General features: G+C 65.8%; 10 protein-coding genes across 10 annotated transcripts in view; 4 read left to right on the plus strand and 6 right to left on the minus strand.

The window, feature by feature from the left end:
- Positions 1-861: 861 nt before the first annotated feature.
- PFL1_05497 (uncharacterized protein) lies at positions 862-1,476 on the minus strand (the record flags this gene model as incomplete). The annotated part of the gene is made up of 1 exon (XM_007883033.1): positions 862-1,476. The coding sequence occupies one exon, from the start codon at positions 1,474-1,476 to the stop codon at positions 862-864; it is 615 nt and encodes a 204-aa protein (XP_007881224.1).
- A 1,702-nt stretch (positions 1,477-3,178) lies between these two features.
- Positions 3,179-6,512, plus strand: PFL1_05498 (uncharacterized protein; the record flags this gene model as incomplete). The annotated part of the gene is made up of 4 exons (XM_007883034.1): positions 3,179-4,162; positions 4,296-5,049; positions 5,158-5,192; positions 5,283-6,512. The coding sequence occupies 4 exons, from the start codon at positions 3,179-3,181 to the stop codon at positions 6,510-6,512; spliced, it is 3,003 nt and encodes a 1,000-aa protein (XP_007881225.1).
- A 1,122-nt stretch (positions 6,513-7,634) lies between these two features.
- Positions 7,635-8,182, minus strand: PFL1_05499 (uncharacterized protein; the record flags this gene model as incomplete). Its single annotated transcript, XM_007883035.1, has 2 exons — positions 7,635-8,001; positions 8,097-8,182. The coding sequence occupies 2 exons, from the start codon at positions 8,180-8,182 to the stop codon at positions 7,635-7,637; spliced, it is 453 nt and encodes a 150-aa protein (XP_007881226.1).
- Positions 8,183-8,743: 561 nt separating this feature from the next.
- PFL1_05500 (uncharacterized protein) lies at positions 8,744-9,506 on the minus strand (the record flags this gene model as incomplete). Its single annotated transcript, XM_007883036.1, has 3 exons — positions 8,744-8,849; positions 8,963-9,027; positions 9,159-9,506. The coding sequence occupies 3 exons, from the start codon at positions 9,504-9,506 to the stop codon at positions 8,744-8,746; spliced, it is 519 nt and encodes a 172-aa protein (XP_007881227.1).
- A 1,527-nt stretch (positions 9,507-11,033) lies between these two features.
- On the minus strand, positions 11,034-12,403 carry PFL1_05501 (uncharacterized protein; the record flags this gene model as incomplete). Its single annotated transcript, XM_007883037.1, has 2 exons — positions 11,034-11,856; positions 12,153-12,403. 2 exons carry the CDS (start codon positions 12,401-12,403, stop codon positions 11,034-11,036), a joined length of 1,074 nt encoding a protein of 357 aa, XP_007881228.1.
- Positions 12,404-14,212: 1,809 nt separating this feature from the next.
- PFL1_05502 (uncharacterized protein) lies at positions 14,213-16,078 on the minus strand (the record flags this gene model as incomplete). Its single annotated transcript, XM_007883038.1, has 5 exons — positions 14,213-14,588; positions 14,718-14,887; positions 14,998-15,156; positions 15,261-15,360; positions 15,465-16,078. The coding sequence occupies 5 exons, from the start codon at positions 16,076-16,078 to the stop codon at positions 14,213-14,215; spliced, it is 1,419 nt and encodes a 472-aa protein (XP_007881229.1).
- Positions 16,079-16,981: 903 nt separating this feature from the next.
- On the minus strand, positions 16,982-17,268 carry PFL1_05503 (uncharacterized protein; the record flags this gene model as incomplete). The annotated part of the gene is made up of 2 exons (XM_007883039.1): positions 16,982-17,114; positions 17,237-17,268. 2 exons carry the CDS (start codon positions 17,266-17,268, stop codon positions 16,982-16,984), a joined length of 165 nt encoding a protein of 54 aa, XP_007881230.1.
- Positions 17,269-18,091: 823 nt separating this feature from the next.
- On the plus strand, positions 18,092-19,184 carry PFL1_05504 (uncharacterized protein; the record flags this gene model as incomplete). The annotated part of the gene is made up of 3 exons (XM_007883040.1): positions 18,092-18,409; positions 18,502-18,672; positions 18,771-19,184. 3 exons carry the CDS (start codon positions 18,092-18,094, stop codon positions 19,182-19,184), a joined length of 903 nt encoding a protein of 300 aa, XP_007881231.1.
- A 612-nt stretch (positions 19,185-19,796) lies between these two features.
- PFL1_05505 (uncharacterized protein) lies at positions 19,797-23,296 on the plus strand (the record flags this gene model as incomplete). The annotated part of the gene is made up of 4 exons (XM_007883041.1): positions 19,797-21,140; positions 21,268-21,672; positions 21,755-22,918; positions 23,048-23,296. The coding sequence occupies 4 exons, from the start codon at positions 19,797-19,799 to the stop codon at positions 23,294-23,296; spliced, it is 3,162 nt and encodes a 1,053-aa protein (XP_007881232.1).
- Positions 23,297-23,512: 216 nt separating this feature from the next.
- PFL1_05506 (uncharacterized protein) overlaps positions 23,513-25,357 on the plus strand; it is a gene marked incomplete at both ends in the record, with an annotated part of 2,892 nt that continues 1,047 nt past the window's right edge. The window contains 4 exons of the mRNA XM_007883042.1: positions 23,513-23,611; positions 23,703-23,870; positions 24,007-24,416; positions 24,547-25,315. Of these exons, the coding sequence (XP_007881233.1) occupies positions 23,513-23,611; positions 23,703-23,870; positions 24,007-24,416; positions 24,547-25,315 (1,446 nt within the window). The remainder of the gene's footprint in view (positions 23,612-23,702; positions 23,871-24,006; positions 24,417-24,546; positions 25,316-25,357) is intronic.

Below are 25,357 nucleotides of genomic sequence, written 5' to 3' on the forward strand. Positions count from 1 at the left end.
TGGTCGCCACCGCCCTCCGCGCACGCCCGCACACGGCCAGGCCGGCCTGGCGAGGCAACCAGCAAGCCAGCCCGCCGAGCTCCTCGTTACGTTACGTTGGCGCTGAACCCTGGGGACCAAGCAGGCCTGGCCTGGCAAGCAACAAGCAAGCGGCGAAGGCTCACACCGCGTGGCCAACGGGCTTCCTTGCCTTGCGCTTGCTTGCTCCGCCCGCCGCCCGCCACCCGTCGCCCGTCGACGTTGTCGTCACATCTGCACCGCATCATGTTCGCAGTCTGCTCAAGGGCACCATCTCCTTCCTCGCCGGAGTGCGATACCGTATCAACCATTGCCTACTCTGCCAACCGATTAAACCACGCCTGTCCTTGACCAGCCCGAGGAGGCGTTGTCTTTGCGTTTTTGGGCTGCTCAGCGAGGCGAAATAAAAAAGCTGACCTGGCTCTCTAACGACGTTATCATCGGACGGCAGAGTGGTCGTCGCGGTCCATGACCGGCTCGGCCCGATGAGGGACAGATGGTGGCGCTGCCGCTGCTGTTGCTGCGGCAACGGCAACGGCGGCGGCGGTGGTGGCGCTTCGCGTTGAAATTCACGCTCAAGAGGCGACAGCAGGTGGAAGAGGGTTCGGCGACTCCCATCTAGCGCAGGTCAAACTAGGCAGGCTCTTGCGTCCTAGTGCATACTACCATATACCAGCGCTGACGGTAGTAGATCGAGATCGAGAGCAGAGGTAGCGGCCAGCAAGTCTGCCAGGCGATGCCGCTGCACCCACACTCGGTGGCGTCGGTTGAACTCACAGTGCGCTGCCGGCCGAAGCAAGCTTGCGTATCGGTCGAGATGGAATGAAGTCATCTCGCCGTGTGTCAAGCCAGACCCTGGGGCCTCGCAGACGTGTCTCGAGTCCGGCAGGACGGCTGGGTGCTGTAGTTGGCGACGCGGGCCCTGCTTGGCGGCCTGCACGCCACACCCTTCACCGCTTGTCTCCCACGGGGGACTGATCGCCGCCGCGTGCTGTGCCCTGCTGCGGTAGCACGGTGTGTCTGTGTCGCTCCGTGCGCGGCGTCGACGACAACTGGCCAGGCAGGCTGAGATGCGGCGGCGGTTGTCTCCCCGGCCGTTGTTTTCGGCCGCGTAAAGCCATCAGCGCGAACCCCTTCCAGCGCAGTCTTTTGCGCTCTGCCTGACCCCCTGGACCGCCCGCGGCTGGGGAGAAAAGGGTACGGCCAGGGCAGCATCCGCCACCACATGGAGCAGTACTTCAGAGCCTGCCGCGCCATGCAAGAGGACCATTGTGTCCGGACGTACTCCGTCTTTGAGGAGTTACGACGGGAAAGAAAGCTCGGCGAAGGCAGCAAGCCCGTCCATACAAAAGAGATTAAGAATGTCGATAAGAACGTCCAGACTGCTCGACTGTGGTCCAGGGGCTGGTGGTCGTGTGTGGACGTACCGCAAGGGAAGCGCCCGTCGGATGGCGCCATGATTGATGCTGGCCGCGACGCCCTCTCCGCATGAAGATTGTTCCCAGGCTCGTCCGCATCTCCACTTCATCCGCACCAAACGCAGGCAGGTGCTGTATGTACGTAGCTAGAGTCACTCGGCGTATCCTAGCTTGATTGTTTACCGTGCCCATTGCGCCGAACGCGAATCGAAGAGAGGCCAGGTGTTGCGCGCACGACGATGGCTGGTTTTGGGCCAGCGACAGAGGTGCTTGTTTGTGTGTGTACGTGCACCTTGCCAGGCGAGTTATCGGCGGGGAGCGGATGCTGGACCATGCTCCGACGGGTCTCCGCAAAGGCGGGGTCGAAGAGGCGTCGAGAGGCAAGCACAGTACCGGACGCAACGTACAGCGCCAAGGGCGACAGGATAGGACTCTGGCAAGGCCTGCTGACCGCCTCGCCTATACGGTGCACCCTGCCCAGGGGACGCGTCGACACGAAGTTGGGGCCCAACGTCTTCCGCGACGATCGGAGCAGCCTGTTTAGTGGTTGGCGGTGCCGTACACATGTAGCGCGTGCTGGACTGCCGAAAACGCCTAGAAGGCGGTCGGACGCGGCGGAGTGATTGGAATGGCCTGTCGCCCTTGCCCCTCCCGCGGACAAGGACGAGGGAGGGTTGCTAGGTTCAACATCTAGCGGGGTACCAGCTTGAGAGGGAGGGAGTCTCGGTGAGCCCCTGGTCTGCCCCTGACAGCGATGGCGACGCTCGCCGTCGAAGGTGGGTAGCGAGCCGTATCTCGGGTCCCAAGCAAGATCCAAGGGATCAGAGATCTGCGCCCAGCCTCGCCCGCCTCTTCTCGCGTCTGCTTTCGGATGGCAATGTGACAGCCTCTCTGCCGTCGTGAAGCAAGCAGACGGGGCCCAGGTTGTCCACGCGCCGAGCGCAGAGACATCTCTGGCATGTCACCTTATTGCTTCGAGGCCAAGAGCCATTGAGCTCGATCGTCGTTCTGTACGATGTCGGCCGTAAAGAACCCTGTGGGCGACGGTGGCTGACGGCGAGGGTAGAGCTGCTTCAATAGCGCCTGTGCCCTGCTTGGTAGACCATCGACGCGAGTCTAGCTGTCAGCCATCCGGGCTGGACCCGGACACACTGGTCGCAACGCCTGGCCTAGCCGTCAGCCTCAGGTACTCATAGCCGTCGCCACTTTGATGGCGCAGTGGGTGCCGCTGGCTTGAAAGCCGGCTGGTAGCGCAGGATCGATGGATAGCTGGAGCAGGCGGGCTGGGCCCAAGAGTGATCCACCTATGCAGGGTGCTGTGAGCCAAGTTGGCGAGGCAGCAGGCGGAGGAAGGCGAACAGGCGACGAGCAGTGGCGGCTGCGAGGGCGCAACCCAACCCGCGGATCCGAAAAGCGTGGGGCGTAGGCAGGCCAGGCAGGCGTCGGCCAAGGTGGGTCAGGGTGTCTCGTGCGTCTGACCGGCCAGGCCGCTCCTTGGAAAAACGGCCGTCGACGTCGCCGCTCGCTCCACCTCCTCCTCTTCCTCCGCCTCGTCGAGCGTCTCTCTCTTTCCGCCTCCCTTCACCTCTTTTGCAACTGCGCTCGCACCACAGGCCCGGCTCTAGACGACTGCGACCCCCTAGCCCAGCCCGCTTTCCTCGCTTCGCAGCAAGCCCCTGGAAGGAAGCAGCGCCCAACTGGGGAACCACTTGCGTCTTCCAACTTCGACCGCGTCTTTGGCCATGGACGACGACGACGACGCCTTCCTCTACGGAGAGGACAGCGGCAACACCGCCAACGAGACTCAGCCGTCGTCTGCTGCTGCGGCTACCGCGCCTCTCAAGACTGCAGAGCCGGACGCAGCCCCCGGCGCCGACCTGCCCACCCTCGATGCCGTCGCCGGCCTCACCGGCACCGACGGCTTGCAGCAACCCGCCGCCGGTCTAGAGGGCGCCTCTCAGCCCGAAGCCGCATCGTCCGCCGCCAACGGTCAGGCCTTCCAGCAGGACAAGGGCCAAGGCGACGGAAAGGACGGCAGCGAGGGAGAAGATGACGAGGAAGACGACGACGACGACGACGAAGACAGCGATTCGGACATCGAGTTCATCATCGACGCCAACCAAGAGCAGCCGGCACCTCCGCAGCAACGCTCAGGCTTCCAAAGACCAGGTGCCCCCGGCTTCCGTCCTGGATCGCAGCAAAACACGCCACAGCGACCTCAGTCGGTCATCACATCAGAGTACACCCCGCTCTCCCGGGCCCAGCTCCTCGCCAGCCCCGCCAACGCAGCAGCAGCGGCGGCTGCGATAGCTGCCAACGTCTCCGCATCGCCTTCCAAGGCCGCCTCGACCACACCCGCGCCTTCATCAGCTCAGGCCGAGGGTGCCGCTCCGGCCGATCGATCGCAGCAGCAGCCAGAAGGCCCACCGCCGCCAGTGCCCTCCACCGCGCCTCGGCTCAACTTGTCACCCGGCCCAGAGGACCGCACGTATCCGCAGCCAGCGGATGCGGCAGCGGCCGAGGCAGAGCAGGACGGCGGCGACATCTTCGACATCGACATCGACAAGCTCGGCGAAAAGCCGTGGAGGCGGCCCGGCGCCGACCTCACCGACTACTTCAACTACGGCTTCAACGAGGAGAGCTGGAGCCTGTGGCGGGGCAAGAAGGAGCGGAACACCGACGCCCGCAAGTCGATCGAGGAGCGAGCCAGCCGCAACGACGGAGAGGTGAGTTGACTGGGTCCGGCAAGCTGCTGAGCAGACCTGCACCGACAACGGCCGCACGGGACACTGACCGCGACGCTCGTGCACACTCGCTGCCTTACCTCCTCCTCTTCTCTACCCACCGACGATCCGACAGTCTGGCATGAATGCCGCGCGGGACGGCGAGATGCCTCCGGAGATGCGCCAGATGATGTCGATGATGCCGCCCGGCTTCATGCAGCCGCAGCAGATCCAGGCGATGCAGGCCATGATGGGCGGCGGAGGCGGAGGCCAGGGCGGCATGATGGGCATGCCCGGCCCCGAGCAGATGATGGCCATGATGGGCATGGCGGGCGGCGGCCCGGGCATGCAAAACATGCCCGGGATGCACGGCATGCCCAACATGCAGCAGATGGGCGGCATGGGGATGCCCGGCGGCATGTTTGGCGGGCACAACGGTATGCACGGCTTCGGCCAGCAAGGCGGACCACAGCAGCAGCAGCAGCAGCAGCAGCAGCAGCAGCAGCAGCAGCAGGACCAGCAACAACGCTTCCACGGTGGCCCGCCGCCGCCAAGAGGGCCCGGAGCTGGCAACGCCAACAACTTCCCCAACGCGCCATCGATGCCGGCGGCGATGCAGCAGGCGCAGGCGCAGCAGCCTTCGACGCCGACCTCGCAACAGCACGAGCAACAAAAGCAAGATGCCACCAGCAGCCCACGTCCTCCGCCTGCAGGAGGCGCGCCGTCCAACGGAGCCAAGGCTGCGGCCGAGGATGCCGCCCATGCAGGCTGGGAAGCGACGCCCGAGTCCTCGCAGGTCAAGAAGGAGGACAAGGAAGAAGGGCCGGACGGCAGCGGCTGGGACGAGCCGCCCTCCGCTGGCGGCAGTGACGCACCGCCGAGTGGGCCTGGTGAGTGGCGCAAGGAGCGCTGACGACGTGACTGCAACTAGTGCGACCCCGTCTTCTTGCGATGCTGATACCCTTCATCGATTTTCCGCTCTGCTGTGCCATCGACAGCCATGAAGATGGCGGCCGAGGGAATGCCCGAGATGGTGAGTGACCCGCCTGCTCCATGGATACGCGCGCTTGCGGCAGAGGCTGACCGACTACCAATGCTGCCTCGCACCGGACCCGCCTCATAGGACATGAACGCCTTCTTTGGAGCTTCCGGCGTCGACCCGTCGCAGGTGGCTGCGGCCGGATTTGCGGTCCCACCAGGCATGGCGCAAGGATCTCCAGGCGGGCCAGCACCGCCCACCGGACCCAGCGCATCGAGAGGCGGACCTGGGCTAGGCAGGGGCGGCGCTGGCGCCGGCCGTGGCGCTGTGGTCCCCGGCTGGGGAGCTGCGCGCGGCCGTGGCATTGGCGTCAAGGGCGCGCCCACCGGCCCGGGTGGCGGCAAAGGTCGAGCGGCGCCCTCGAAACCCGCCGCTGATCGAGCCGCGAGCCCCCTTCCGAGCAATGTCCCGACTGGTCCGCGCAACCCGGGTAAACGGTACAACGACCGCGACACGGGCGTCGGTGCGGCCGATGCGCTCGACTACGGCGGAGGAGGTGGAGGCGGAGGCGGAGGCGCGAGCGGGGCGGGCCACGGCGACGAGAGCCCGAGAGGCGACAGGGCTCGCGACCGGGACCTGGAGCGTACGCGCGACCGTGCTGAGCGCGATCGAAGCTCGCGCGAAGGCTCTGCCCGCGACAGCGATCGAGGCGCGCGCGCCCGCGACTCGAGGCGAGAGCGCGACCGTGATCGTGATCGTGATCGCGATCAGCGGGATCACCGGGATCGGGAGCGCGAGCGCGAGAGAGAAAGGGACCGCGAGCGGGACCGGGATCGGGGCGATCGACGCGAGCGGGACCGATCCGTGGATAGTCAGGCCACGACGCACACTGATGGCGCTGGCGGCGCAGGCGGCGGCGGCGGCGGCAACGCCTCGTCGTCGCGTCGTGGGGGCCGTCGATCGGGACGGCGAGGCGGTGGAGGTGGTGGTGGCAGGGACGACAACGAGAGCGTGGCCAGCGACCACGACCACGACTACGACTCTGCCTCTACGGGCCGAGGGAGGCGCGGTGGTGGTGGTGGGACGAGGAGCAGTCGAAGGGGGGCCGGTGGAGGCGAGGATCAAGAGAGGGAAAAGGAGCGGGAAGCGCGGAGCCAGGCGCGGGCGGAACGACGGGCGGGCCGCGACTTGGGTCCCGGCTCGTCGGACGCTTCGAGAAACGGTAGCGGCGGAGGCGGCGGCGGCGGCGGTGGGAGTGGTGGTGGTGGTGCGGCGGGAAAGAAGAGGAGCGCACCGGACGATGCGGACGACGATGGGCACACCGACGGCGAGACGAGGGCATCGACGCGCAGGAGCAGCCGGAGGAAGCGATGAAGGAGCCAGTGTCACGTCTCTCCCTCGTCAAGTAGCCAGCCAGCCTACCCAGCCTACCCGTCTACCCGCCTAGTACCTGCCTTTGTCGTCGTCGGACGGCCCGAATATCTAGGGCATTCTTATCTGGATCTGCAGACCACCCCCTCTTTCTCCGTCTGCCTCCCGTGCTGTCCCAACCTAACGGCTCTCCGGCCTATGCAGAAGTGGCCGCCGCGTAGCCAGGCGCCGTACGATGCTGGATAGTCGCCGTCGTCGCCGACGAAGTGATGGTGGTGGCTGCGCCAGGCTGGGTGTCTTCGATCAATCTCGCATGGGGCTATATCGTCGGCTCCTCGAGTCGGTCGAGGGCGCGTACGACGGCGATCGCCGCGCCCTCCCCTCCCTCTCCCTCTCCCAGTCCCGGTCCCTCGCGCGGTCCGGGGCCGCATACCCGTTGGCGTCCCTTCCGCTCGACCGGTATGGACTCGCGCTCCTCTTCCTGTCCCGCGACGACGATCCCGCCCGTGGCGGTGGTGGCGGTGGCGCTCTGCTGCCCCAACCGTTGTCGCCTTGTCGTCTGAACCCGCCGCCGTTCCTCGCCCCCCCTTTGCCATCGAACGGCTGCCTGGCATACCCGTCGGCGTCCCTCGCTGCGAACCCGTTCGAACCCGCATCCACGTGCCGGTTGCGGTTGATGCGGAGTGGCGGTGGCGCGGCGGACCCGTCTCCCCTCCTGCCGCTCGACGAACGACGATCGTCGTCGTACTGCGCCGCCGCGGCCGCCCATGCTCTCCTGCTGGGAGCGGGAAGAGGAGGAGGAGAGGGTCGTCTCGGATCCCTCCTGTCCGCCCTGTCCCAGCCTCCGCGGCGGGACGAGGAACGAGGCGGTGAAGGTGGTGGTGTGGGTACGTCGTCGAATCCGACCTGGAGCAGCGCCCCGTCGATCTGACCCTGGTCCATGTGTTCGACGGCCCTTTCGGCCCCGGCGACGCGGGTATAGACGATGTGCGCCGTCGGACCTGGCATGGGGCCTGTCGGGAGGGTGGTGAGGGATGGGAGAACGAGTTCAGCGCGGGATTGCGGGGTTTGCGTTGCATCGCCAGGCTTGGCTGGAGAGAGCAGCAGCTTGCGACAGACTCACCTCTAGTCGCTCGGACGGCGGGGGGATGGAGCAGCACGTAGTCGAGCCTGCCGTAGACGCCAAAGATGTGATCGAGGTGGCGTTCCTTGACGTTGAGCGTGAGCCCTTTGACCAGGACCGCTCTCGAGGCTCGGCGTCGAGGCGGCGTCCTGGACCTCGACCTTGAGCTGGACCTTGAGCGCGATGTTGATCTGGAGCGAGAGTGAGAGCGGGAGGAAAAGGATCGTGATCGTGTCCTTGTTCTTGACCTGGTCCTTGACCTTGACCTTGACCTTGACCTTGAACTCGACCCCGAACTCGACCCCGAACTCGACCCCGAACTCGACCCCGAACTCGACCTCGACCTCGATACCGACTTCGACCTCGATACTGAGACCGACATGGGCGAAGCAGGATCAGAGGGCGGACGAGGACTGTACGAGGCCGACCTGGACCTGGAGCTTGACTGGGACCGAGGTTCTGACCCTGAGCGGTGTTGCTGGGCCGAGTAGGGAGTGCGACTGCGTGTGCGGCTACGGCCGCGCTCTGGTTGTCCCCGATCGGATGCCATGTCGTCGCCGGCTCCACGTCGGTGCTGCTCCTTGCTCTTTTCCTTGCTCTTGCTCTCGCTCTTGCTCTTGTTCTTGCTCTCTTGCTGGTGCAGAGCGATGAAGGTGGGGTGGGGTCGGTTGGGATGTTGGTTGATGGCGCCAGCCTCTGCGCGACCGAGTGGAGGTGGAAGAAAAAGAAGCGCAGCGGCGCAGAGAATCAGGCTCAAACGCCAAACGGGCGGCGGCGCAGGCCACGCCGGGCCCATGCGCACACGCAGTCAGCCGGCACGCGAACAGACAGCCAGCCAGCCTGATCGCCTGCCACCGGCGCCACGCCCAGCCGCACGGCCCATCAGCAACCTCTCACGCCTTAGCCTCGCTCCCCTTCCCACCAAGCTCAGGACGGACCACAATCTTGCCTTGGAACAGAGTCACAGCGAGCCATGGACGAGGATTTCACTTTCGGCTTTCGTCTTTCTTTCACTTCAGACACACGGTCGGCAAGACTTCTGCTACGCCGATGGCGACAAGGCGACACGACGAGGCGAAACGGGTATCGAGGCCGCGTGACGTGTCCCCGCTCAGATGGCCTTGAGCACGTTGTCGGCCGACGTCACCGACACGTCGGGCGCGTGCTTCTCGACAAAGGCCTTCTTGACGATGCCGCCCTCGACCAGCAGCGCGTATCTGGCAAGAGGGGCGAGGGGGCGGGGCAATGGCAGCGGAGGCGACGAAGGAAGAGAGAGTCAGCTTCGGAGCCGTTGGGCCGACTAGCTTGGGCGGGGAAGCAGGCAACTCACCGCTGCGAACGCTGGCCGCCGAGCAGGCCGGTAGCGTCAAAGTTGAGGCCAACGGCGTGGGTGAACTGCGGGAGCAAAGGCGAAGACATGGGGTGTCATTGGATCATGAAGACGACGACAATATCAGCTGCGCCATTCGCGATAGACATTCGCGCGACATCGACACCAGCGGTGAGGGGCAATGGCGGACACTCACGGCACCCGTGTCGTCGGCGAGGATGTGGACGTGGGGCGAGCTGGCGCCGAGCTTCTCCTTCCAGGCCTGGGTGGTGAAGGCGTCGTTGACGGCGACGACGTAAACGCCCTCGACGCCCTTCTGGTTGAAGGCGTCGGCGTGCTGGACGTAGCCGGGGACGTGGCTGGAGCAGGGAGGGGTAAAGGCGCCGGGGACGCCGACGACGAGGATGCGGCCCGTCTGGCCGGCGAGGTCGACGGTGCCCTGCTCGGGGTTGGACTCCTTGAGCAGGATGTTCTTGGGCAGGCTGTCGCCCTCCTTGATGGGGCCCTTGACGGCGGCCTTGAGCTTGTCAGTGAGGTGCGACATGGTGGACGAGGGGGTTTTCGGAGGTTGGTGTGAGTGAGTGAGTGAGGGAGTGGGTGAGAGGCGAGTTGCGGATGGGTGCGGTCGGGTGGCGTCGATGGAGGGGCGGAAGAAGGGATGAGCGGCCTGCCCGTTGGGTCCTATATAGGGCGGCGATGCGCGCTGGCCAGAGCAGGGCGCCGCTCGGGCTGGGCAGGTCGGTTGGAGCCTAGCAAGAGGAAAGGCCCGCCCCTCCTTTGCGGCTGGGTGTCTGCTGCTGCTGCTGCTGCTGCGTTGCATCATGTCCAAGACGGCCGGCCGGCCTGGCTGCTGGATGTTGGGGAGCGGGCGTCTCTGTTTGCGGGCTGGCCTGTGCCCAGTCCAGCTTCTCTGCCTGTGGGTTGACGTTGCCGGCAGCGTCAGGGCCAGGCAGGCAGCAAGCCGCTACCGTAGGCAAGGGTGACCACGCCGCCGCCCTGGCCCGGGCACGCCCCACCTGCGCTGCGCCGCGCTGCCCTGGCTGCCAGGCCCTGCATCGGTGCCCTGCCTAAACCCTCGTCAAGCAGACAAGCAAGCAAGCTCTGGCTCGCCCATCGGCCTCCACTTTGACCACCCTGCCTGGGCCTGGCTGCCTCTCGCTGCCTGCCTCTGGCCGCTTCCGCCCTGCCTCTCTCCCTCCCTCCCTCTGGCTCGCCGCGACCTCTGGACGGCATCTCGATGTTCGCAGAAGCCGGCTGCCTCAGAGAGAGCCAGAGAGCCACCTACCAGAGAGCCAAGCCGTGCGTGCGTGCGTGCTTGGGAGCCTACTCTTCCGCCTCGTCACCACCCGCCCCCCTTGCTCGTCCGCGCTTCCCCGCCCCGCAAAAACAGCCCCACGGGCATGACACCAGATGCCGCTGCCTGCTTGGCGTCGACCATCGCCTCGCCACCACTTCCAGAGGTAGAGGCCATCTGCAGATACTGCTCTCCCTTCAACCTTGCCTCGGTGCCGCGTCCAGTGTCGAGGGCACGCCTCGCAGGGCCGTACGCTGCCCTCGTCGTCGTCGTCGTCGTCGTCGCGGGCCAATCACCTCCTGTGTTGCCCCTGCCGCCGTGGCTTGCTCGGTGGATGCGATCGGGGTTCGAGAGGTTTACACGAGGCGACTTGTACATGCGACCGGGACGGTCGACGGGGGAGAGGGGAGGGGCGAAGGTGTGATACTACAGCTCTATCCGCAAGACCAAGGGTGAAAGGACGAAGGGGCGAGAGGGCGAGACCGCAGCGGCGAGGACGCCATCGCAGCTACAGGCAGGGATGGACCGCCCGTCGTCGCAGAAGGGTGAGCGAAAGAGGATAAAGTCCATTAAAAGTGTGAGAGTGTGAGAGAGAGAGCGAAGAGAGAGGGAGAGGGAGCCGCGAGCTCGTTCCGACCCGGGAGACGACATCGCATGCGGCCACGACGGAGAGTCGCCGTCGAAGTCGGCCGCAATGCCGTCGCCGCCGGAGCTTGGCCTTGATCCAGGAGCGGCGCGGGAGAGATGCGGCGCTTGCCGACGTGCGAGCGCGCGGCCTCACCCCTTGTGCGTCTTGAAGGCCACCAGGCCGGCGAGGGCGATGGCGTATCCAAAGTACTGCAGCCCGGTGACGGTGCTGCCCAGCAGGAACATGCTGCCCATGATGAGGAGGATGTCCTTGAGCACGCCGGCCAGCGTCAGGGTGAGGGAGCTGGCGGCGCCAATCAGGAAGACGGCGGCAATGTTGAGGCCAAACGCGACGCCAGCGTTGGACAGCAGGATGGCCGGGCCCAGGTTGGCAATCTCCATAAACGGCTGCAGGCCCTCGGTAAAGGGAATCAGGCAGGCGTTGATGCAGGCGCAGACGGGCGCAAAGTAGTAGAGGCTGACCAGCGGGTCCATCTTGAGGCCCTGGAGGAGCACCTGGATCATGACGAGCCGCGTCGACTCAAACACGATGGCCAGCACCTGGAAGACGAAGCCCGCCGGGTCAAACGACACCTCGCCGTACGAGGCCGTGGCGACACCAAACGAGATGGCGCCCACAATCAGGACGAGCGAGCCCGACAGCTGCTTGAGGCCAAAGGCAAACGAGATGAGGAGCACCGCGACCGGCGTAAAAGCCTTGAGCATCTGCATGAAGCTGACAGTCAGCGTCAGGACGGCCATGTTGCTGAAGACGAGGCTGGCCGAGAAGAATGCGCCAATGGGCAGGATGTTGCGGTACCACCGCTCGTTGGTCATCTCGACGGTGTGCAGGCCGTCCATGAGGTGCGTGAAGCGGGCCAGCATCCGCGTGCCGACAGTGGCAAACGCCATGTGGAACGTCGTCAGGAAGACGGGGAAGGGGAAGTTGAGCTGCTCCTTGTCGAGGACGAACCTGGTAGCGAGGGCGAGGGCGAGGGCGAGGGCGAGGGCGAGGGCGAGGGCGAGGGCGAGGGCGAGGGCGAGGGCGAGCGAAAGGGCAGAAGCAGAGGAGATGGTGCGCAATGGACGCTCAGAGTCAGCAAGGTTGGCTCCCAGGGGGAGCAGTCGGTCGAAAGAAACGGCGGAGATGTCGCCTCTGATCCGCCCCGTTGGCCGCCACAGTGTCTGCCCCTTGCCTGGCCTGTGCTAGGCCTAGCCAACGAGGCGAGACCGTCGCCAGGACGCCCATTACCCCGAACGGATGCTCACTTGTTGTAGATGATGACGCTGCTCGAGAGGGCGATCCAGATGGCGATGATGAGCGCGGGGTGAATCTTCTTCTTGTCGCGCTGGGATGCGCCGCCGGGGAGGATACCGCCGCTCGAGGGGCCCTGGACGCCCATGCCGCTGGCGCCGGGCGTGCCGACCGAGGGCAGGCGGTGGCCGGTGATGGGATCGTGGCCGCCCTTTTCATCGATCGAGAGGTTCTGCATGGGCAGAGACGTGTGTTCCTTGGACATCGTGCTGGGTTGCGGGCGCAAGGGCCGGGGTGAGGCTCGATTGATCGGCTTGGAGACGAGAGAAAGACAGCGGTAGCTACGACCTTGACCGAGCGAAGATCAGCGGAGGTCGGGCAGCAGGGTATAGGAGGACGCAGCCGGGTGGTGTGGCGAGGGAAGGGATGGGGTGGTGGTGGTAGTGATGGTGGTGGTGGTGGTGATGGAGAGGGAGGGCGGAGCGATAGGGGAGAAGGACAAGGGCGAACGAGGACGAGGCAGGGACCGGGTGGAACCCGACTCCGGGGGAAAGCGATGAACGGAAAAAGAGCGAGCGAGGCGGCCAGGCCGCGGCCAGGCCAGAGACAAGCGCTCGGAGGGCCTTACGAGCCTCGCTCACTTTCTCGGTCAGTCTGCGCGAGCCTCTCGCCTGCTTCGGCAGGTGCACACAGGGTGGCGGCTGCACACTCGCTCGCGCGCACGGCTGCTACGGCTAGGCCAGGCTAGGCTAGGCTAGGCTACGGTGGGACAAGACCGAGGCAAGGTCAGTGCGGCGTACAGAGCACAACCCGAACGCAAACGAGCCAGCAAGCGGCCGAGCGAGGTGTGAGGAGCAGCCAGCACGACGGAGGATGGCGAAATGAGGCGTGGCAGGCAGGCAGGCTGGAAGAACGACGCGGGCGGGCGGTCGGTGCGACGGTGTGCACCACGCCCGAAAAAGAACAGCCTGGCCAGAGCCAGAGGCGTGCGTGCGTGCGTGCGTGCTTGCCGCTCTTTCTGCGTCGAGGCGCCAGTTCGCCTCGAGGCCGGAGCGGACCGACGAATCGAGTGAGAGGCCAGAGGGCAAACCGCCGATACGATGCGAGTTGCAAGACAGGCCGGGGCGAGATCAGAAAGTCGAGGGGGCAGGCCAAGGACAGGGCAGGCAGGCCAAACACAAAAGTTTTCCAAACCGGCGTGTGCTTGCTTGGCTCGAATTCTCAAATTTCAGCCGCCCCGGAGCGCCGACCGTTCAGTGCGGGCGGGCGGAGCGGGGCGAGCGGGCATCCGTGGTGAGAGGGGAGGCAGCCTGGCAGGCGCCAAAGGATCGACGTTGCGCCTGTGTGGCGGACGGGTTGCCATGCCAGAGGCAAGGCCTGCCTGACAGGCCCCGTACAAGTTGGGCCGAAAGATCGATCGTCGGTCGTCGCAGCGGGCAGCACGAGCAGCATACATCTGCGGCATCAGCAGCATCAGCAAGCAAGCAGGGAGGTAGGGGCGTGCTGATCACGCTAGCCCGTAGCCTAAGAGGGCGGCTGGCATGTGGTGCCGACCGTCGGTCCGCGACGGCGGCCTGGCCAGGCCTGCTCCTGATCGCGGCGTCTTGGGGCAGCGCGCAGGCTACAGAGGCCGCATCCCATCTCGTCCCATCATCTCATCGTGGGGGAAAGGCGAGGGAGCGAGGCAAGGGGCAGGCCTGGCGTCGCGGCGTGGGCCAGATCGAGGACGCCCACAACGAGGCCTGGCAGCTGCTGCACGCGCATCGGCAACGTGCTCGCCTTTGCGGATCCGCCGGCATGGGCCTCACCGCCTTCGCGAAATCGGAATACGCTCGCGTGCCGGCTTGCCCCGAGGCTGGTCATCGGGCAAGGACTGTCATCGGGTCACGTTGAGCGATATCCGACACGGCGCCGAGTTCCCCATCTTCTTCGTGCCACCGGCGCCGGCCAGGCGGTCTTCTGCGAGCCGTGTCCTTGCATCGTTCATGTCGCATTGCACCGCCCGCTGTGTCCGGTGGCGGTCACGATAGCCGCCTTTCTGTGCGCTCGTGCTGCCAGGCCACCAGACGCGACCTCACTCGCGCGGCGCTTCGGTGGCCGTCGCGGTAGCGGCAGCAGGTGTAGCCGCCGCCGCGGGGGTGGCGCCGCTGCTCGGCCCGCCGTGGAAGCCGTACACGTCCTCGTCGATGGCTGCGCCCACCTCGGCCGCCTCGTCCTCGTCGACGTCAAACACCTCGGTCCATGCGAGCCCTTCGCTGGCATTCGCGCCGTTCTGCTGCGGCGCCGGTGGCCGCTCTGCCGGGGCTGCCGCTGCTGCTGCTGCGGCCGTCGCCGTTGGCTTGGCCGCGTGGAACGCGTTGGGATCCACTCCGAGCGCCGAGCACGCCTTTTGGAACGCGCCGGCCGCCAGCACCGGGGCCTCGAACATGACACAGGTTGGATCACGCATGCTGCGATGCCGAAGTCCGCAAGCGTTCGCACAGGGGCTGGCGGTCATCAGCATGCGACGCTCGAAGAGGTGGCCACTAAGATGGGGAAGGGCAGCAGGGCAAGGCAAGGCAAGGCAAGGCGAGACTCACGTGTCGTTGATGATGGTCCAGGCAAGGCGCGCCACCGACTTGTCGACGCCGAGGCGATAGGTGGCCTTGACGAGGATCTCGTGTGGGTGGTCGATGATGAGGTCGAATGCCAGCGCCTCGAGCAGCACCTCTTCCGACACGAGGATGATGTCCCGCCATCTGCCATACTCCTGTCGGTTGGCAGCCCGGGGATTGTTTGGACGATGCAGGATCAGGAGAGACGGGTCAATGGCCGTCGGATGACGACGGCATTCTCGGAGCGCGACCGAGAGCAATTCACCTTGGTGTTGGGATCGACTCGATACGTCCGCTCGACCCACTTCTGCAGGCCCGCCGGCGACTTGTCGAGCGAGGCCATGGTGGCCTCGATGACCGAGGGAAGCTTGCGATGCGCCTCTTCCACTTTGCACGCCAGGAAGATGCATGCCGCGGCCACCTCCTGCAGAGAGGGCGAATTGAGCCAGACGGGAAGCGGGGGATGGTCGAGAGAAGGGTCAGCCAAGCAACCTCGACAAGGCTAGAGACGACGAGGAAGGTGCTCACGTAGTGCGAGTAGCCCAGCCGCGAGGGCCCGTACTGCAGCGGCTTGCGCATGTAGAAGCGGTGGAAGAAGATGCAGGCGGTGCTGAGCACATGCTGGCCGCTTCGTGTGGCGAGCGACGAGCGACGACGGAAGGAGGCGGGCGAGGCTGGGTCAGCGCAAAGGTCGACCCCAAGGCCAGTGGCAACGGGATGGTATCGACTCACAGCCTCATAAAGTCGCCGACGCGGTAGATGAGGTGGATGCCCTTGGCCCTGAGCTGCCTCTCTTCTGTCGACGAGAGGCCTGCCTGGAGCACGGAGGGCGTGAGCTGGAGGTCGCTCTTGCTAAAGATCCACTGATATGCGGCTTCTGGCGGCAGCGTCGAAGTCGACGTCGTCGAAGGTGCCTTGGACGAGGTGGCCGTGCTCGTTGCTGCAGGGCCAGCGCCGGTGGTTGGGGCTTTGGTCGGAGCGGGTGTGGTTGTGGAAGCGGCTGCGGAGGTGGACATGAGTTTGGAGTCGGTATCTGTCGCGCTCTGGGATGCCGCTTTGTTGGCGGCAGCTGTCGCCGTTCCGCCCAGCTTGTCGTCCGCAGCTGACGCGGTTGCGACGGCCGGCGTGGAAGACGCAGGCTCTGGACCGGCCTGGGAGGGAGCTGGCTGGGATGAAGGCTCGGTAGCCTCACCGGGGTCCTCGTCCATCGCCGTCCCGTCTCCTGCCACCGCCGGTGTCGTCGCTGCTGCTGATGATGATGGTGCTGCTGCTGCTGCCGATTGTGCTGCTGCTGCTGCTGCTGATGGGTCGCTGCCCTGCATCGGTGCTGTAGTCGCTGTCGACATGACGGCAGTCGGAGAGGGGGGGATTGCTATCTCTGCATCGGCTGGGATGACCCAGCAAAGGGTCGGTGACCAGCTGGCGACGATGGGATGGCTTGGCAGCGGCCTCTCGCTATGGCGATGACGCCCGTGCTCGCGGTAGGCGTAGTCGCTCGAGGTGGGAAGCAGCTTTCAGCCAGCGATCTGGGATGTGTGAAGTGGTAGCACGGAGAGGGTATGACGGCCGCAGCGTGGATGGCAGGTTGTGAGAGTAGACGATAGGGAGGGAGGCCGGTGGTCGACTCGACTGCGTTGCTCGAGCGCGGAAAGAGAAGATCTGCGCGTGCCGGCTGCGGGCTTTTGGGTGTGTGTGGAGGCAGCCAGGCCTGGCCAGGCCGGTCCACCGCGCCTCCTCGGCGCACGACACGCATCCAACCCGACGGCAGGTCTGGCCCAGCGGGGGGGGCATACGCAAGCAGACGCTTCGATCAGGCGTCAGGACGGCAGCGGCGGCGACGGTCAGCAGGCATCAGATGACATTCTTGGCTGCCACTTGGGTATAGAGCTACAGGGGCGCGGCGGAGGAGCGACGGCAGGGAGGGTGAGCTGCGTACGGGCGCCATCGCCTCAGCTCGGGAGGAAAACGGCGCCGCCCTTGTCGAGAGCCAGCGGTGGCCAGCAAGTCGGTGTCAGGGTGGCCCTGATGCGAGTCCGATGCTGGACGCAGATGGACGCACACGAGATGCAAGGCGGCGCTGTCCAGAGCTGGACGCTCTCCGTCGCGACTCTGGGCGGTGGGGGGCCGTCCCTGCCTCTGGCGCAAGGAGAGGCTGTGTCTGGAGGTTTGGGGCAGCTTGACAGATGCTTGGTGTTTGCTCCTTGGTCTCAAGGAGGGGCACGAGTGCGACGACGGCCGGGCGATTAAGGCTATAGCCCGATTGCGCCGCGCCTCTTTGGGCTGCTGAGGAGCGCGATGACGGCGCAGGAGGCGATAAATGAGAGGCAGCGGAAGAAGGCCTGGCGGGACACGGCGCGCTCCTGGTCGTCGGTCCTCGAGGAGCTGTCGAGTCAGAGATTCAGAGAGCAATGGAGGGAAAGCCAGATGAGTGGATGAGCCTGAGTCGCCTTTCCTTCGGTCTTGGCTTCCGAGGCAGAGCAACCGGCGTGGGAATGAACACCAACCTGAAGATCCGGCGCAGGTTGGGCAGGGCCATCCTGAAAGCGTCTTGCCACTTCCTATGGCGGCGCGATGCGGGCTGTCGGCGACGAGGGTCTAGGCGGAAGGACGCGCCGCGTGGACGAGGCTAGGGATGATGGTGGTCGATGGTCAAGTCAAGCGGCAACCCCGCTGCGGGGGGGCAGGTCCTACGTCTCTGTCGTCCTCCACCTGCGTCTGCTTTGACGAGGGTGCTGCCTAGCCTGGCCGAGTGCCGGTCCAATGTCGGCCCACGCCCTCATTCAACGCGGATTTGGCTCGCAATTTCGCTGCCCCTTTTTTGGCGCCCTCTTTGGCCAGGCCGGCGGGCTGCATGTGTTGGTCTGCCTTGGGCCCTCTGTCCTGTTGGCTGGCCGCTGTCCACGTTCTCCCTCGTCTCTGTTGCTCACCGCCCCCTTTCACCGAGGCCTCGCCACCGGACCGGCACGAGCCCATCGACCACCAAAGCTTGTCACTCGACGGAGCAAGAGGCTGCCATCCTACCCTAATCACCAACCCCCCGGCCCTCGGACCCCTGACCGCAAGCCAACGCCCTCGGATCAGGCTCACGGGCGATAACCATGAAGGTTGTCTAGCTACCCTCCGCCGTGGCCTCGACCCACATCCGCCGCAACCCGCTGCAGCCGCTCTCTCCCATTGCCGTGCTGCACCCGCCTCTTTCCTCGACAAAGATCCGTGGAAGCGTCGCCCCCGTCGCTCGGCGTATAAGGAACCGGCAGAGCGACTCCGGCCCAGTCCAGACTTCTGGAACTCCTGATCCCGCATACAATCCGTCGCGGCCTTACGACTTGCGATCATCGCCGACCAACTCTGAGGACGAAATGACCAAGCCAAGCATCCTCGTCGTCACCCTTGCGCTCCTGCTGGTCGGGGTCGCTTCGACTGCACCCACCACGGGAGGCTCCGGCCAGGGCTCGAGGGTCCTAGCCACAGAGCCGCGGTCTCCTCGCTCGTCGCACCAGCAGGTCTTTGCCTGGATCTCTGGCGGCCCAGACGACGCAACAGACGGCGCCGACGAGCGCCAAGGCTCGACCAACCACTTCGACCTGGTCAACCTTGATGCCCCTTCGAGCCCCAGCGATGCCGATGGCCGCAGTGCCCTACGAGCGGGCGACGTCCAACGGCAGGGTCAGATCTTTGTGAGTGCCGCTGGCCCCCTCCCCCTGAGCCTGCGGTGATGCGGCTTAGCCGCTGACAGGCCATCGTTGCATCTCCGCCCTTCGACCGATAGCTCATCCGCCACGGCGAGAAGGTCAAGCACGACAAGACGGGCCTGTCGCCCAAGGGCAAGCAGAGGGCCAAGTGCATCAAGCGCAAGTTTTCCAAGGGCCAGCGCAAGGTCGACTTTATCATCACCCAGAGCTTCCTCGAGAATGGCCGACGCAAGCGCCCTTTTTGGACGGTGAGCAGGAACTGGGTGCCGGAGGGGGGGCCGACTAGCCCGCGACTGCCAGGCTGACTTGTGAATGTGCTCGACACCAACCTCCTGGATCCGGACAGGTCGAGCCGCTGGCGCGCAAGCTGGGCGTGTCGATTCACCATGGCTGCGACCGCGACGACGCCGCCTGCGCCGCGAGGATCGCGCTGAGGCAGGCGAGGCAGGGTCAGAATGTGCTCATCTCGTGGGAGCACAAGAGGCTGACGGACATTGGCAAGGCGCTCGGGGTGCGCGGCATCGAGTACCCCGAGGACCGCTTCGACGTGCTGTACACGCTGCAGCTGCGGCGCGACGGTCTCAAGGGAGGCCCGCTGAAGCTAAGCGACGTCGTGTCGGAGCAGTGCAGCGGGCTGGACCGCAAGTACCGAAAGTGGAAGCCAGGAAAGCACAAGGGCGGCGGCCTGGGCAAGGACGCCGTGTGGCCCGACGCCCTGGACGACGAAGACGAGGCCGATTCTGTCGACGAGGCCGATTGAGAGCGGGAAGGCATCTGTAATGAGGAGGAGGAAACGGAGGAGGACGAGGTGGAGGACTACGACCACACGCCCCGCACCCGCACCATCCCTCTATTCCCTGCCCATACGCATCCACATCGCATCGCAATGCAGCGCCGCACCTCGCAGGTCCCCCATCGCCAGCCCTAATGTCGATACCCTTGCTATTCTGTGCGCGTTGAGCCATCCATGTTGATCCCCTCGTCGTGCTGACCCTACCGCTGGCTGCCCCATCCCTCGCAGCAAGGTCCTCTTTGCTTGCTTGCTCGCTTGCTCGCGAGGCGGTCGAAGCGAGGTGTTGATCTCGCGGGCGGGCCTGGCTGGCCTTTGCAGGCGTCGCGCTTTCCGCGACGCGTCCAGCTTTGTCGCCTGCCTTGTGGAGTTTTTCTCCCAGGCAGGCTTTCCTTTGGCTGCCAGACGGACGGGCTCACCTGGGCCTGGCCAACGCTGACGGCTGCCGTCTTGTTCTCTCAGCCGGCCTGGCAAAGCACCCTCCATCCCCATCTTCGGACGCCGCCTCCAGCCTCACCAAGAACCCAACTTCCTGGATCCCCTGGCTGCCCAGGCCGAGAGAGCTAGCCGGGCAAGCCAATTATGACGGCCTCGACGCTTCTCCGCCTGCCGACGCCGGGCGAGGTCCCAGAGGGCGGCGAGGCGGCCTCCTCATCCTCACACAGCCACGACGCGGAGACCGACGACCAACGCGCCTATCGCCTCTCGCGCGCCTTCGGCTTCCCCTACCCGCAAGCCTACACAATCCAGCTTGAGCTGATGGCCCAGATCTTCCGCACCATCGAGGACGGCAAGGTCGGCGTCTTCGAGAGCCCCACGGGCACCGGCAAGTCGCTCAGCCTCATCTGCAGCGCCTTTACCTGGCTGCGGCAGAACCAGGAGCGAGCGGCGCGCGGGCAGGTCGAGAGCATAGCCCAGGACGCTGGCGACGAGCCGGAGTGGGTGGTCCAGCACCGACAGGACAAGGTTCGGAGGGAGCTGATGGCGCAGCAGGACGAGCTCAAGGCCAGGATCCGGGCGGCGAGGGCCAAGCAGGCGGAGTGGAAGAGAAGCGGCAAGAAGGCGGCCGAAAGCGGAGCTGCCGACGACTCACAGCATCAGAGGAAGAGGCTCAAGAGGGACCAGGGCGCCGATGCCGACGACTCGGACGACGACTTCCTCGCCAGCGACACCGAGGCCGACCCAGCAGACGGCGCTGGCGGGTCGAGCAGGAGGCGGGCGTTTGGCTTCCTCGGCGCAAGGGCGAGCAAAAGGGCACAAGAGGACCAATACGACAACCTCTCGCCGCAAGTGCGCGCGCTGATGGCGCAGCTTGACGCCACCAAGAACCGGCAAGGCGCTGGCGGTGGCCCCGACGACGACGACGAGGAGCCCGAGACGCTGCCCCGCATCATCTACGCGAGCCGGACGCACAGCCAGCTGTCCCAGTTTGTGGCGGAGCTGCGCAAGACGGACTTTGGCAAGCGGATCAAGGTCACCAGCCACTGGGACGAGGATCGAGAAGGCGGGGGTACAGGCAAGACAGCCACGCTGGCGACGAAGACAAAGGTAGGGACGGCCAGCGACGACGATCAGGATATCATCGAGCCGATACGCACCATCAGCCTGGGCAGCCGCAAGCAGATGTGCATCAACGCCGACGTGCAGAAGCTCGGACAGCGCGCAGGGGCCGAGGCCATGAACGAACGCTGCCTCGAGCTCCTCAAGAGCAGCACCAGCAGCGGCGGCGGCGGCGATGGCGACGGCCGAAGCAAGAAGCGGTGCAGCTTCGCCCCGCCCCCGGACGAAGTGGGCCGTGCCCAAGTGCTCGAGTTTCGCGACCATGCCATGGCCGAGGTGACCGACATCGAGGACCTGGTGCAGCTCGGGAGGGACATGAAGACCTGCCCCTACTTTGCCGCCCGGAGCAGCGCGAGACAGGCCGAGGTGAGGAGCTCGCCATTGGGCACCGCGACAGAGCAAGAGAGATGCGAGCCGATGCTGATCCTAGGCACGGGTTGACCGCGGCGATGCGCGATCGTGTTCCTCTCCTCCCCCTTCCCGCAACCTGCAGCTCATCACGCTGCCGTACAACCTCTTGCTGCAGAAGGACGCCCGGCAGTCGTTGGGCATCAGCTTCGAAGGCTGCGTCGTGCTCATTGACGAGGCGCACAACCTGATCGACAACATCCTCTCGACCCACACCGTCTCGATCTCGTCGGAGCAGGTCGGCCAGGCGGCGCGCCAGATCCAGACGTACCTCGACCGATTTGCGCTCAGGCTCAAGGGATCCAACGAGGCACACCTCCGCCAGATGATGGGCGTCCTCAACGGCCTGCAGGGCTTCTGCACAAAGTGGCTGGACCGCCGCGCTGGGCAAGGCAAGTCGCCAGCGCAGTCGAGCTCGGTCGGCCAGCAGGAGATCATGACGGCGTCGCAGCTCGTCGCCGAGATCGGCGGCACGCTGGACCGAATCAACGTGAGTTTCCGAGACGTTGGGAGGCGCCTGCTTGGACGCGCCGCTAACCAACAACTGCGCCTGAATCTGCGACGCGCGGCAGCTGGTGGAGCTCGAGCGCTGGCTCAAGGACACGCAGATCGCCCGCAAGGTGAGCGGCTATGCCGACAAGCAGGTGCAGAAGCAGAGGCGCGACGAGATCGCCGCCAGCATCGAGGAGAGCAAAAGGCAACGGCGGACAGCCAAGGGTGCTAAGGCCGTGCCAACCCCACCGCTGACGACGACGACGAGGAGCAGCGACGGCGAAGGTCCCAGCCCGATTGCGGCGATGCACGCCATCGAGTCGTTCATTCTCTCGCTCGCCAACCGCACCGAGGATGGACGAGTGCTGCTGGGCCTGCAGCCGCCTCGGTCGAGAAGTGCTCTCGAACCGAGTAGCGGCGGCGTGGTGGCGACAGCGCCGTCGATGACGCTCAAATACCAGCTGCTGAACCCTTCGCACGTCTTCAAGACGCTGGTCGAGGAGGCCCGCTCCGTAGTCCTGGCCGGCGGCACCATGGAGCCGATCTCGGACTTTCGGCAGCAGCTGGTGCCGAGCCTTGCCGCCGAGCGCTTCACCAGCCACTCGTGCGGCCACATTATCCCTTCTTCCAACCTCTCGGTCACGGTCGTCTCGAGCGGACCCCGCGGCGTGCCGTTCGAGTTCAAGTTTGACAACCGCAAGGACCCGGCTCTGCTCGACGAGCTTGGAGCGACGCTCGTCAACCTGTGCAACATCGTCCCCGACGGCCTGGTCGTCTTCCTGCCGTCTTACGCCTTTCTCGACACGGTCATGGAGCGGTGGAAGACCGAGACTCCAGCGTCGTCGTCTTCCGTGATCGCCTCCGAAATAGCTTCTGCGACGACGCCATCGACGACGACGACGACGACGACGACGGCAACAACAACGTCAGTGTGGAAACGGATCGAGGCCAAGAAGCGCATCTTTGTCGAGCCCAAGACGACGCGCGAGGTGGACGCGGTGCTGCGCGACTACACGCTCGAGATTGACGCGCCGAGGCAGGGCAGGATCGGCGGCGCGGTGTTGTTCGCCGTCGTCGGGGCCAAGCTGTCCGAGGGCATCAACTTTTCCGACCAGCTCGCCCGCGCCGTCGCCATGGTCGGGATGCCCTTCCCAAACGCCCACAGCCCCGAGCTGGCGGAGCGGGTGCGATACGTGCGCGAGCTTGCAAAGAAGGACGGCGGAGGCTCGAGCCGTGGCGACGCTGTGAGTGCTGCGGCACCAGAGCGTGCCCCTCATCTCCGAGTCGAACTTGCACGGAAGAACGAGCTGACGCATCCCGCTCCTCCTCTCTCTCTCTTCTTTTGTTTCCGTCCTGGCCGCCGGCGTCGACAGGGCAACGAGCTGTATACGAACCTGTGCATGAAGGCGGTCAACCAGTCGATCGGACGAGCGATCCGGCACAAGGACGACTACGCGTCGCTGCTGCTGCTGGACCGGCGCTACGGGCGGCGCGACATCCTGGAGCGGCTGCCAAAGTGGATCGGCAAGGAAGCGGTTGTGGCCGAGCGCTTTGGCAGCGTGGCGCAGCGCAACGGCGCCTTTTTCCGGTCCAAGGCGGCGGCGGCCAAGTCCAAGGCTTGACTTCAGAAGGCGGACCTGAGATGGGGCTCAGGATGGGCGGTGGTGGTGGTCGAGGTGGAAGAGAGGCCAGAGCAAACGAAGAGGGTGGTTCGTGCGAGGGAGCGAGGGGGCGAAGTTGTGGAGGGGCCAAGAGGAAAGCCAGGGCCGGGGCTGGGCTGGCTGGCCGGCCGACAAAACCGACGTCCCCGAGCCGGGGGGTGACCCTCCCCCGCATGCATGCGCGGTCCAGTCGGCGTCGTCGGTCGTGGTGGTGCCCCGCAAAATCGAGCCACGCCTACGCCTGCCCGACCGACCATCCGCCCAACTTTTTCTTGCGTGTTTCCCTTGGCTGCTGGTGCTGGTGGGTGACGTCCCCAAGCTTGCCCTGCCCTGCCCTGCCCTGCCCTGCTCTCGGCGCTGTGGGCAGACCGGCAAACCCGACCGACGTCGCCTCCCTCCTCAATTCTGCCTCTCTTCACTCTCGACCCTCTCTCCGCGCGGCTGCTGGAATCCTCTCCTCGCTCCCTTTGCTGCCGTCGCCGCTGCCCCCGCAAAAGATCCCAACGCCCAGGCCAAGCGGAGCCAAGCTCGATCCGTCTGTCGCTGGCCTCACGTCGAGCGCACAGCGGGCCCCGTCCATCCCATACAAAACCCTGGCGAGAGCTCGTCACCCGCCGCGGCATCGTCGGTCCTTCGTTCCTTCTCGCTCCAGCTGCATACCGTCATCCTAGCGCCTTGTCCATCCCCCGCCGCCGACCTTTCTCTTCCCAACGCCATCCGGATCCACGGCCGAAATGCTGCTCCACTCTCGATCCGGCGCCTCGACGTCGCGCCGTCTGCTCTCCTCGGCGGCCACGGCGGGACAGCGACACAGCGTCCGCACTCTGACCCAGGCCTCTCGCACTCAGCACGCGCAACCACAGCACCAGCAGCAGCGGCAGGAACAACAACAACAACTCGCCCGATCTCGTCTTCAGACCCCATCGAGCAGCAGGACGACATGGCCTGCCTCGGCAGCATCGGCAAGGCGGGCGTTTGCAACCACACCGCGCCGCCGCCAGCCGACGCGAAAGACCGAGACCAAGCCCTACCTGCTCGCAGACGTCGGCGAGGGCATCACCGAGTGCGAGGTCGTCAAGTGGTGAGTGATGCGCCAGGAGCCGCCTGCGTCTCTGCCATCCTCGTCCAGCTAGTCGGGCCCTCACGGCTGACCTCCCTGCTCCATCTTGATTCTCCCCTGTACCCGCTTGCGCACCTGCTGCAACCGACAGGTTCATCAAGGCCGGCGAGACGGTTCAGGAGTTCGACCCCATCTGCGAGGTGCAGTCGGACAAGGCGTCCGTCGAGATCACCTCGCGCTACGCCGGAGTCGTCACCAAACTCATGTACGGCGAGGGCGACGTGGCGAGGGTTGGCACGCCGCTGTGCGAGATCGAGGTCGAGTCCGAGGTCGAAGACGATGTCGGCGCCGCCGCGCCCTCTCAGGGCTCCACCCCGCCCGAGGCCGAGTCTGGGCAGCTCAAGGGCGAGGCGCAGCAACCGACCAACGACAGCCAGGTCGGCGAGAAGAAGGTCGAGCTCGAAGGCTTCATCGCCACGCCGCCGAGCCAGAAGAGGGACAAGGGCGAGATCCTGGCCACGCCGGCCGTGAGGAGGGTGTCGCGAGAGCACAACATCGACCTCGCCGACGTCCAGGGCACGGGCAGGGACGGGCGGATCACCAAGGAGGACGTGCTTAGGTTCATCGAGAACCCCAGTCCGGCGAGCAGCAAGGGTCCGGCACCATCGGCGGCCCCATCGTCTTCGTCCGCATCGGCGCCATCCGCGCCGGCTTCCGAGACGCAAGTCGAGGACCTCTCGCCCGTGCGCCGCGCCATGTTCCGCGCCATGACTTCGACGCTCGCGGTCCCCCACTTTGCCTACTCGGACGAGGTCGATGTGACGGCGCTCGAGTCGATCCGCCAGCAGCTCTCGGACGTCATCCCCGCCAAGTACCGCAAGACGCTCCCGGCGGCCTCGGCGGGCACCGACGTGGAGCGGGTGGCCGACGAGGCGCGGTTCGACAAGCTGACGCTGCTGCCG

This window comes from Pseudozyma flocculosa (genome assembly GCF_000417875.1).
Source record: "Pseudozyma flocculosa PF-1 unplaced genomic scaffold scaffold00020, whole genome shotgun sequence".
NCBI lineage: Eukaryota > Fungi > Basidiomycota > Ustilaginomycetes > Ustilaginales > Ustilaginaceae > Pseudozyma > Pseudozyma flocculosa.